General features: G+C 39.2%; 1 protein-coding gene across 1 annotated transcript in view; it reads left to right on the top strand.

Moving 5' to 3' along the window:
* Window positions 1–708: 708 nt before the first annotated feature.
* Window positions 709–11763, top strand: part of LOC137290340 (protein draper-like) — a 28796-nt gene continuing 17741 nt past the window's right edge. The window contains exons 1-4 of the mRNA XM_067821190.1: window positions 709–771; window positions 1755–1970; window positions 2988–3215; window positions 11487–11636. Of these exons, the coding sequence (XP_067677291.1) occupies window positions 717–771; window positions 1755–1970; window positions 2988–3215; window positions 11487–11636 (649 nt within the window). The 5' untranslated portion in view covers window positions 709–716. The remainder of the gene's footprint in view (window positions 772–1754; window positions 1971–2987; window positions 3216–11486; window positions 11637–11763) is intronic.

Here is an 11763-nt window from a genome sequence, read left to right as displayed (position 1 = left end):
CATGTGAACCGTTCAGTTCGACTTGTCAAGGCGACTTAAGCATGCTTCTAACTCTTGACTACCGAGAATTCAACATATCTATTATAACACATTGAGGTTACTGATACATACTGAGCAGGGAATGTTCTCTTTGACTTCTGCACCGTACAAGATTCGATCTTTCCAAGTGCGTACAATCGAAAGTCATGTGTGAATAAAACGAACAGATTGTTCTATGTTTGCTGACAATCAAGTCATTTACCTCATGAGCATCGACCTGTACAATCATGTTAGCTTCTTTTCTGACATGTATAAGTCACATGCACAAGCATCTTCTAACAACGAATGCTGACTATGTTCTCGCTCTGCAACCACCAGGGTCACAAATATGCGATTTACACATTATCGAGGCTTCTTGCAACATCTATCCTGGTTAGGTATAACTAACCCGTTGTTCTGGCGATGCCTTGCCTGTAAATACAAACATTGATGTGCATGCTTGGGTTCACCCTAACGTAAGAGTATAAATGAATTCGTTGACGATAATAGCTGCTACTCGTGGTAACATTCATTACTGTAGGCAAACACAAGACCCATACTGAACGTCAGTGTTGTGTTGACATGAAATCTCAGTCGACCGACATTCCCTTTTGTCCCATCCACTATATGGTTGTGTACACAATTCAACTGGTACGTAATCTATATCCCCTTCCTGGTCTGTGTGTCACTGTGTCGCAATGGCTGTGCGCGACGGTTTTGTGATTTTGCTTGCCAGTTTCACCCTCGCTACAGGTACATGTTTTCTTAGTTTGTGTTTCAGCGGCAACTCAGGGTAACATAGACTTGGTATTTTTAAACTGTGTGGGGACGTTATTTACGAGTACCTACACAGAACGGCACAGACAACATAACCGTTGACGAATAGTGGTACCTTATTTTACTGGTATCTTTGTATCATGCCATCTACTAAATGACGTCATATTGAATCATGTCACCTGTGTAATGCAGAATAGTAACATTATCTCAATTATCCCTCTCAGTGTGACTATTAAGAATGTGGCCTGAACGAAAACTGACAAGACGATTAACGAAAACTTACATGACGAGTATCATTACAATCATTACCAATGACGTCCTGAAAGTACCACTAGTAACCGTATCCGCCATGGAGGGAATAGATCAGGGTGTCCAAGGTACAAGTGTTTACAAACATTTATCACTCGAGTCGTGTTTGTACTCACTCGTCAAAAGTCGGGTTACTTTGTTGACTTTACTACCCGATATTACTTCCTGTTCAACAACATCGCCAGCCTTTCTCTTGCGTGAATGTATCCATGATGAAATACTTTCTAAATTATTATTTTGTTTTGTATAATGTTATTTTGGCTACATCACAACAGTGCATGTGGCAGGCTACATTATTCTGACTATGTATATTTGTGAATGTATAGAGTATCTGGAAAACGTTATACACTGGAATCTGTCAAACCAGTATCTCTGCAATGCTGGAAGTTGTCAATACCGGCATAAAATTTCAGTCCCGTCCGTGGCTTGTACATTTATCATCATCTCTACAATCATATACGTTCTCCTAACTGGATCATTTCTTCAGTTCCGATGAGTGTTGTTGACAAGGGTGAGTGAGGGAGTGTAAATAATTCATTGAAAACTGGTCATAAGTTTTGGACACATAGTTACGAATACCTGGTACTGATGATGTACTCATCACCAGCTGCTCTCACTGAATGCGTGGAATTCTATCCTTTTATTGCTAGGTACTAGGACTAATGTTGCTGAGAGGAAACCAGCATGGATGAGCTCAAACTTGTACGACCGTCATCCTGCCAGCAGAGCTGTAGACGGAGAAATAAGGGCAAACGAGGATAGATTCCTAGCCCACACTGCGATAGATCAATCTAGTGCGTGGTGGAAGGTGGACCTGCAGACACTTGTACAGTCAGCTCAGGTTATCGTGTACTTCAGAACAAACTGTACGTATAGACAAATTTACGACTTCATATAAATCAGAATCACAATATGAAATGCAAACTGGAGACCACATACTGAACTTTTACTGGATCAATTCATTGAAATCCATCTTGCTAAAGTCAGTGTGTTAAAACCAAATACGAGGTTGATTTCTCGTTTCAATTCATGTCATACGCTATCAGAATACGATTATGATGTTTACTATTCTCAAATGCCGATTGTCTTTTGCGGTATATGTATTTCTCAGAAAAGCATAATGAGTTTACAACCAAACCTTACATTGAAGATAATCTAAATATATATCGACAGACATAAATTGTAAGTTAACAACGTAAACGCTTTGTTATTACTTTATTAATGGCCTAGCATTCAGTGAGAATTAAATCACTCATGCTGAAGCCATTAAAATATGTAAGTAAGGAGACCGTGCCTAGTGTTCGCTAGTCGTCACATCAAGGTCACGACATGTCAGATATCTATATCTATATCTATCTTTATATATCATTGTTGGCACGCTTCATTATGATCTGGGTGTGTGGCGTAACCTAATGGTGAAAGCATTTGCTCCTCCTTGGAAAACAGGTTCAATTCTTCACATGGGTACAATGACTGAAACCCATTTCTGGTGTCTTAAAACACGAAGCCAGTTAATCTCTTTGGGCGTCTTACTTTTGTCAAGTGCCATTTAACATCTTCATCAGTGAAAAGTATATATCTGGATAAAATGTCTCAAAGAACCGATAAAAGTGACATAAAACATTTTCAAAGAATGTTCACCAAACAACTCGCTACCAAATGGCATACGTCTCTGCAGAACAGAAAGATATTTACTAAATACTCGGTTAACCGACTGTTAGGAATAGTCAAGGGTACATAGGGGCCAGGTGTGTACAATGTGACATAACGGCATGTTGTAATTAGGCAATGGTTTGTTTATGCCACTCAAACCTGGTATACGTGGTTATATTTATTTTATTAGACGCAATTCATTAAGTTCTGGGTGTAACTGCTTGTTACAGACAAGAAAAGACGCAATGGCGTGCATCTATACACGTCCGGGACAAATTCGGCTGAACCAAAAGAAGGGAATCTATGCCACACCGTAACAGGGCTTCCTAACGGAACAGACATCCCTGATGTACTGAATGTGACCTGTTCGGGGACCTGGCGCTACCTGACTGTCTACACATATACTGATAATGATGGATATGGTCCTATGTTGGACTTTGCGGAAGTGCAGGTGTGGAGTAAGTATTCTCTTGCACGTGAAGCGATAAATAAATTGATAAAATGTATCTGCACACCTTTTCACAATAATGTGAAAAAAAGAGACTTTCAATACATGTTTATACTCTTAAACTACTAGTATATGGCTTGCCTTATATACAAACAGTATCACACGGATCGCTTGAACAACAAAAGCTAACTCTCCATGAACTTATATGGAAAACAATTACATTCGTTGGCAAAAGGAGTTACATAGTATTTTCACGAAGTCACTAAAAGTTGTGATGTGGTTCATTTCCAAACTCATCGATATTTTGCTGACAATATGTGAATAAGACATTAACGAATTTTTCAATATGTCTCCAGATCGCATTGATAAAATTACAGTTACACTTGTGAAATGCCGTGGACTGGACTTTCAATTTAGGTATCAAAGTGTGCATATAACTGCAAGATATATTGATATTGGCGAAAGTGGCTCGATTGGTCATCTGTAGTCGACATTTACGGTAGCGTCGTGTATGCAGCATAATACATATTATACAAAATGTGATGAGTGAGACACGGGAATCGCATTATCAGAGGATCGAATTTCGAAAGGAGCTAACTCTAAATGCAGCTATGCTGTTGTTTCATATCAGAGGAAATGTAGCTCTAAGAAATATTCACGAAGTGTAACGTCTGCCACTCGATTCATCATATAAAATACACAGGCTATTCAAACCAAACAGACAACAGTATTGGAGTGAGTGAGTGAGTTAACATTTAACGTCACATCGGCAGTATCTCAGCCATATCGTGACGAGAACATTTAATTCTGAAATCAACTATATGCCTATTATAAAACCTGTCAACGAAGGACAGTAAAACAACTAGAATATCACAGAGTAGAATATAAAACTAGTAACTATACCTAAAACAATTTATCTATAGAGGACAATACAAGATAAAAATGGGCTATAGATTGCTAACAACTGAAGGTAGATCACCATACTAGGGACCATGGGGACTTACAGTACCTTGGCTACCTGCATGGACCCTAGATGGATTTACATCATCCCCTCAGGAGTCAGCAATTCGGGAAATCTAGCCATTCAGTAAAAAGACATTTATTCTACGATTAAAAACATGGAAAGTTTGAATTTACTTTGAATGTTTGTGGACTTACGTACCCTCTCAGGAGGACAATAGTTTTACAATACTTCAACCCCCTTTGAGGATACAGCCACCAACAAGCACAGTTACCAATTTAAACTTCATAAAATTTAATAAATCTAATTCTTTTAAAAATTCAATAATTAAATGAGAACTGATATTAGTAAAAAGGTCCTTCATACTACGTGATTTAAAATAGGTATCCCTTGTGATGGAATATTCCACGCAGTCAAGCAAGACATGCTTGACCGTGATTCTTTCATCACAAGGGATACAAAACGGAGGATCCTCACCTTTCAAAAGGTATTTATGCGTATATCTGGTGTGACCAATACGACATCGTCGCATAATGACCTCTTCAAATCTGGACTGACAGCTCAAGTAGGTGTAACCAATATACGGTTTTATTTCATTTCATTTATTTATACCTACTTGGGTGTCCCACTTCTTTTGCATCAGATCAGGTATATAAGTTCTAATATTCGCTTTGTAATCTGAGTATGGAATAAGAAGTGGTGTCACAGATTTGTTGAGTGCTGCCTTGGCAGCAAGATCGGCCATTGTGTTCCCTGAAATGCCTACATGGCTGGGTAACCAACAGAAGACGATTTCGCATTGGCCAGTAGCAAGATTATTATACAATTCAATAATGTCAATTAAAAGTGGATGTTTACATGATAAATTTTTAATCGCCTGAAGACAAGAAAGAGAGTCTGAATAGATTATATATTGTTTACGTTTAGGGTGCCTTTGAATATATTTAAGAGCTGTTAAAATGGCCTTAGCTTCTGCTGTAAAAATAGAACTGTTATTTGGTAATCTAGAAGATATTGTTCTGGATCCAATGACAGTAACACAAGCAACTGCGCCACCGTCCTTGGACCAATCTGTAAATAAGGATTTATAGTTGTTATATTTATGTTTCAATTGATTATATTCTTGTTTATACTGTAATTCATTCGTTTCTGATTTTTTAAATGTGGTTAATGTTAGGTCAACCTGTGGTCGAACCAATTGCCAAGGAGGAGAGGAAAGAAGACGGGAAGGAGCTATATATTCCAGCTCAATGCCGGCTGAAGAAAGAAATGGTTTAATTCTTAAACCAAGAGGCGGAACAAGAGAAGATTTCTTTTTGTATACATCCTCATACAGAGAACTGAAAACACAGTTATATGCAGGGTTTGACTCACTAGAATATAATTTTGTTACATACTGTAGTAGTTTTACACGTCGCTGCTCAATAGATGGCTCATCAGCCTCAACGTACAGGCTGTCAACAGGTGAAGTTCGAAATGAGCCAAGACAAAGTCTTGGACCTTGGTGATGAACAGAATCTATAAGTTTTAGGTTGCTTCTACGGGCTCCACCATACACAATGGAGCCATAATCAAGTTTTGACCGGATCAGTGATCGATAGAGCTGCAGGAGGGTAGCTTGATCCCCTCCCCACCTAGAATTTGAAACGACTTTCAACAAGTCAAGTGTATTCAGGCATTTAGTTTTAAGGAATTTGATGTGTGGTAGAAACGTTAAATGCGAGTCAAAAATTATTCCCAAGAACTTGGCTTCCTTTACAACTTTTATTGGAGATCCATTTAGAAACAGTTCAGGATCTTTATGCGGTTTATGTTTTCGACAAACGTGTATACAATTAGTTTTGGATTTAGAAAATTTAAAGCCGTTTTCAAGACACCATTTATTTATTTTATTTAAGCACAGCTGCAGTTGCCGTTCAATGGTATGCATATTTTTACCACGACAAGAAATATTAAAATCATCCACAAATAACGATTCATCAAATGAATCGTTTAAAACTTTTGATAAACTATTTATCTTGATGCTAAAAAGTGTGACTGACAGAATACTGCCTTGTGGAACACCCTGATCCTGATTGTAATGATCAGACAGGGTAGAACCCACTCGAACTTGAAACTTTCTGTTGGCAATAAATTGAGGCAAACGACCTCGCAAGCCGAAGTCATGTAAGTCTCTTAAAATACCATATTTCCAGGTTGTGTCATATGCCTTCTCAAGATCAAAAAAGATAGACACAGCATGTTGTTTATTAATCAATGCATTTTTAACAAATGATTCCAGTCGCACTAAGTGATCGACAGTACTTCTGTTTTTACGGAAACCACACTGTATATCAGTTATAAGGTTATTTGTTTCCAAGTACCAAACAAGTCGATTATTTATCATGCATTCCATGGTCTTGCAAACACAGCTTGTTAATGAAATCGGACGATAATTGGATGGATCGGTATGATCACGTCCAGATTTAGATATGGGTACTACTATGGCGTCACTCCATGATGAAGGAAAGTTACCCGATGTCCAAATATCATCAAAAATATTTAGGAGAGTTTCTAGGCAGGATTCTGGTAAGTGCTTCAGGAGTTGATAATGTATGTTATCAGCTCCTATAGCAGTATCATGAGCTTGATCAAGAGCAGTATGGAGCTCATGAATAGAAAACGTTTCATTATAATCTTCCCCATTATCTGAGTTGAAATTAATAGTTTTCTTTTCTTGTTGTTTTTGATACTGCTGGAATTTAGGTAAATAATTCGAAGAGGAAGAGTGTTTAGCAAGGGTTTCACCCAGTTTATTTGCGATATCTGATTTATCGGTAAGTACTTGATCTCCATGTTTAAGATGATTGACAGTAGATTTAGTACCCTTACCTTTAATTTAATTTTCTGGACCATATTCCATACCTTGGACATGGGTGTCCGAGAATTTATTTTAGATACATAATTTTGCCAAGATTGGCGTTTGTTCTGTTTAAAAGTACGCCGTGCTTTAGCATTTAAATTTTTAAATTTATTCAAATTATGCACCATGGGATGGCGACGGAAATAATGTTCTGCTTTTTTCCTTGCCTTCCTAGCTTGTTTGCAGTCATCGTTGAACCATGGTTTTCTTATGTGTGGAACTGCAGAGGACTTTGGTATACACTCATCAGCTATGGAGTTCATTTCATCAGAAAAACATTTAATAGCATCAGGAACGTCAATAAAACGTTCAGGTTTAAGCTTTTCAGCACACAGTGTTTCATATAAAGTCCAGTTAGCCTTTTTAAAATTCCGTCTTGATGATGGAGGAACATCAGATGGAGTTACAGCTTTTAATATAGTAGGAAAATGGTCACTTCCACAGAGGTCATCGTGGACTGACCATTCGAATTCATTAAGTAGTTCTGAATTTGTGAGTGACAGGTCAAGAGCAGGATAGGACCCTGTCCCAGGGCGTAAATACTTATTGGAGCCATCATTATAAATACATAAATCGTTGTCAGAACAAAAGTCCTCCAACAACTTACCTTTAGTGTTTATATTTACACTACCCCAGAGAGGGTTTTGCCCATTTAAATCTCCCATTATAATACAGGGCTTCGGGAGTTGGTCATAGAGAGCTTGCAGATCAGTTTTGGCAAACATCGAAGACGGCGAAATATACAACGAGCATAGCGTAAACGCTACATGTAAAGTAATTCTCACAGCAACAGCCTGCATATTAGTATTAAGTGATACAGGGCTTTGAATAACATTTTGTCTGACTAGAACGGATGACCCGCCAGTGGCTCTATCACCCGGTGTAATGTGGCTGAAGGTGTAAAATCTTGGACTAATAGCTGTAATTCATGTAAATTAGTCCTCAATCCTCTGCAGTTCCACTGTACAATATTACTGGAATAAACTATCTTTTGGGGGGATTTATTGGGGATCTACCCCGCACTCTTTTGGAGGGCGACAAGCTATGTGCCCCAGAATGGACGTTTTCAGAAACGTCCATGTCTTCAAAAGACCCATATTTATTAAGCAATTGAATCTTATTTTGCGACCCTTTAGGAGCTCTGCCACTTTGTTGTTTTGAAGCATCAGGCTTAGGCTTAGATTTACCTTTAGCAGTTTGTTGTCTATCGGCTGAAGATTGAGATTCAGGGCGTGACTGCGAAGATGATTTATGATCAGAAGAAGACTTTGAAGTTCCAGGAAGTGATTCCTCAGTCTGGGATGACATAGCTGGGTATAGAAGTTGTGGAGAGTCGCTGTTGACCCAAGTCAAGGTAGTTTGGCAGCTTGTAGATGATTTTGTTATTTTAGGGCTACGCACAGATGCGTTTGCTACTGTAGTATAACTTTCCGTAAGGTCAGACCTCTTCACCAGTTTTTTTTTGCTTCAGAAAAAGAGATTTTTGTGTATACTTTATTCTGTTTATTTCCATTTGCTCTCTCCAGATTGGACACTGTTTCGATGAAGATGAATGGTCGCTTGAGCAGTTGGTGCATTTTTTAAAATCACTGTCACAATCTTCTGTTGTGTGTGTCTTCTCACCACAGTGAGCACACACAACAGACAATGTACAGGTAGATACACCGTGTCCATATTTCTGGCATTTAAAACACCTTAGAGGGTTGGGGATGTATGTCTCAACTTGGATGTTACAGTAGCCTGCCTTCACTGACTTGGGAGCATTTGGAGAAGAAAAGGAAAACAGATAGGTATTTGTTTGGATTGTTTCATTACTTTTCCGTGTTGAAAAACGCTTTACATAAAGCACACCCTGATCTTTCATTTCGGATGCTATGTCAAGTTCTGACATATCAGCAAGCAACCGATCACGATCTCTGACAATACCTTTACTTGTGTTCAGGGTCTTGTGAGCAGAGACCGTGACCGGAATGCCCACAAAAGAATCAATACCCATCAGATTGGTTGCTTGCTGCTTTTTCCCACACTCAACGAGCAGGGCACCCGAACGTAAGCGTCTAAGATTCTTCACATCTCCAGCAATACCTTGAATACCCTTAGATACTGCAAAAGGGTTCAATTTTAATGGTGTCTTGTCAGGAGTTTCAATTACAAGGAAACGTGGCCAGTACTCAATCGATAAAGACGGTCTATGGTCAGTATCAACAGGATCAATTTCAAGTTGACGTTTTGATTTCTTGGAGGGGATTTCATAAGCCATGGGTAATGTAAATTGGTTCATCATCCGAGCTCCCCACCCACCACGGAGTATCACAAAGGACAATGCTAAAGCAAGCGGGCCTCCAGCTTGCAACACCAAGGATACTCGGATGATATACTCAAGTAGAATAATCATAAAGTAATTACTCTACCAGATTGGCCCATGAGCCACCGCCTTCTGGGCATACGACTCTAGGCAAATTACAAAACAACAAAATTCAAAATCAAAGATGTTTCAGAAGCCAATAAATCCAAGACCAAAATTTCAATTTCAAATCATATTTGTGCAATGATATATTTATAATCTATGCACAGGGCTTGGCATGACCAGCCGATTGGTTGAACCGGGCCCATTCAACCTCCCGTCTAGGTGAAGTAAGGGTCGAAGGGGTGTGTTGAGCAAAGGGAACGCAGTCACAGGTCCCCAGTGCCCTCAACCCCCAGACTCCCGTCCTCCACCGACACAGGGCCGCAACCCACGGCAAACGGGTTGGTGGACCAAATATCCCCCCAGGTCCACTACGGGGGTGTCGGCGAGCTCTTGGCGTTACCCAGCACCCACCACGAGGAGGTGGCTCGCCACGGGTGCCAACAGTATTGGAAGGCGTATTTGATCAATGATACTGAATTGGTGACCAATTACAAGCTGCTTACTAGAGCTCTAGCTAGATGAAGTACCTTCTTTCTAGAATCACTGAATCAGAGAAATGTGGACAGAATATGTACACATGCTTATGTCATGTCTTCTTCTGGTGTGCGAATGAAGGAAATTGTGTCCAAAAGTATCACGGCACATCGTGAATACGTGTTCAATTACGTGATATGTGTTTAAATGCTTCGTGAAGCAAGTATTATATACGGAATCACCATAGTACATTGAGGTAGGGTAGAAGCCACGATATTTCTTGAGTTTAAATTGACCAATCAGCTTTCGTGAGTGAAGGAGAGAATAGCTCTATCGAATATTACAGTGCCGGTGGTGAATGACGCTCACAAATTATTTTGACAGTGTTCTCAATTAAAACATTGATAAAATATTACAACATTAAATGCTTGCCTCTCGTGCATTCAAGTGGGCGATTAGGATTTGGTAAGTGCAGTCTGCCTTTGCAAAAGAATTCCCAGAAGTACTTCAGAAACCGAGTTAAGAGAAAAGGAGCCCGGGCTTATAATCATATATGAAGTTAACAGTGCAGATAGGTTATAAAAAAAACTGGTGTTGGCTAAAAGGATTAGGCGGGTGTTTTTGTCTGCCCCACTGACAGCACCCACCATTTAGACGACTTTTGCAGTACGACATCACAAAGCATCACGACTGGCACATGACGGCAGTATGCAAACTATTCAGAATGACAAAAGATCATTAAACCAGAAAATAAAATTATTAAACTCTCTTAACCCAGCTTTTGAAAAACAACTACAGATCTATAACGACCCAGAAACGTCTTGGAATGTTCTACCTTTCGATGTTGCAGGATTCGTTGTTATTCCACATGGTTTTACGTGTGTGACTTTGTTGTGTTTAGTAAGCACCATTTGCCAAAAACAAATGATTAAAATAAACATTTATAAACATATATTAAATGCCGTTTTTTCACTGTAATCGACTCCATTTTGGAGAAAGGTGGACTCATTGTGACGGTACAATCCAGACCGATTTGACTCAAATAATCCACTGATACAAATAAGATTTCTTGTCCACGAATGACGTTACAACACATTCGGCTGTACAGCAGTCAGTGTCAGTAGTTAGTACTGCTTTCAAACTGTGACAAACAGAAATTTAGTGGATTAATTGTGACAAAGATGTGTCGAAAGGCGTGTAACGTTTCGTAAAAACGTGCTCGTACACTTCCTCTACCAAACCCCAGCATTATTTAGAAGTATATCGTTATATACAGGCTTGGAGTAAGCATAACCTGCATAACAAACATGGCTTATTAAAATATTTTCCTCATGATCAAAAGGTTATACGAGAAAGGGTATCTACTCATGTCATGAACGTAAGGTATAAGCATAATGTGTAGCATGTTTAACAGCTTATACAATTCTGTGCATTGTATTGTATGTACATCATACATTGCCACGGCCTCACTTCCATATGTGTTACCTCCTTTTACACTTATTATTGTATTATTGTTATCCGATATGTTATTCAGTCTGTACGGCGGAAATGTACGGTCAAGAGTGTACCAGAAACTGCAGCTCCAGACATTGCAAGGTATTCTCTTCTATGTGTGATCATATCACTGGGACCTGTCCAGATGGTGGATGTCAGGATGGATGGATGGGCGTGGACTGCACCACAGGTAATGTAGTGTCCTTTCACGGTGCATTATTTAGCAGTCAGCAGATAGTCGACTTGCCTTCAAGCAATGTCGATATATATCCTAGCAGGTACACTCCACCAAGAAATAGTGTTGTGGGAATTTTCTG

This window comes from Haliotis asinina, chromosome 7 (assembly GCF_037392515.1).
Source record: "Haliotis asinina isolate JCU_RB_2024 chromosome 7, JCU_Hal_asi_v2, whole genome shotgun sequence".
Lineage (NCBI taxonomy): Eukaryota > Metazoa > Mollusca > Gastropoda > Lepetellida > Haliotidae > Haliotis > Haliotis asinina.
Note: the sequence above shows the minus strand (reverse complement) of the source record. Positions and strands in the feature narration are given on the sequence as shown.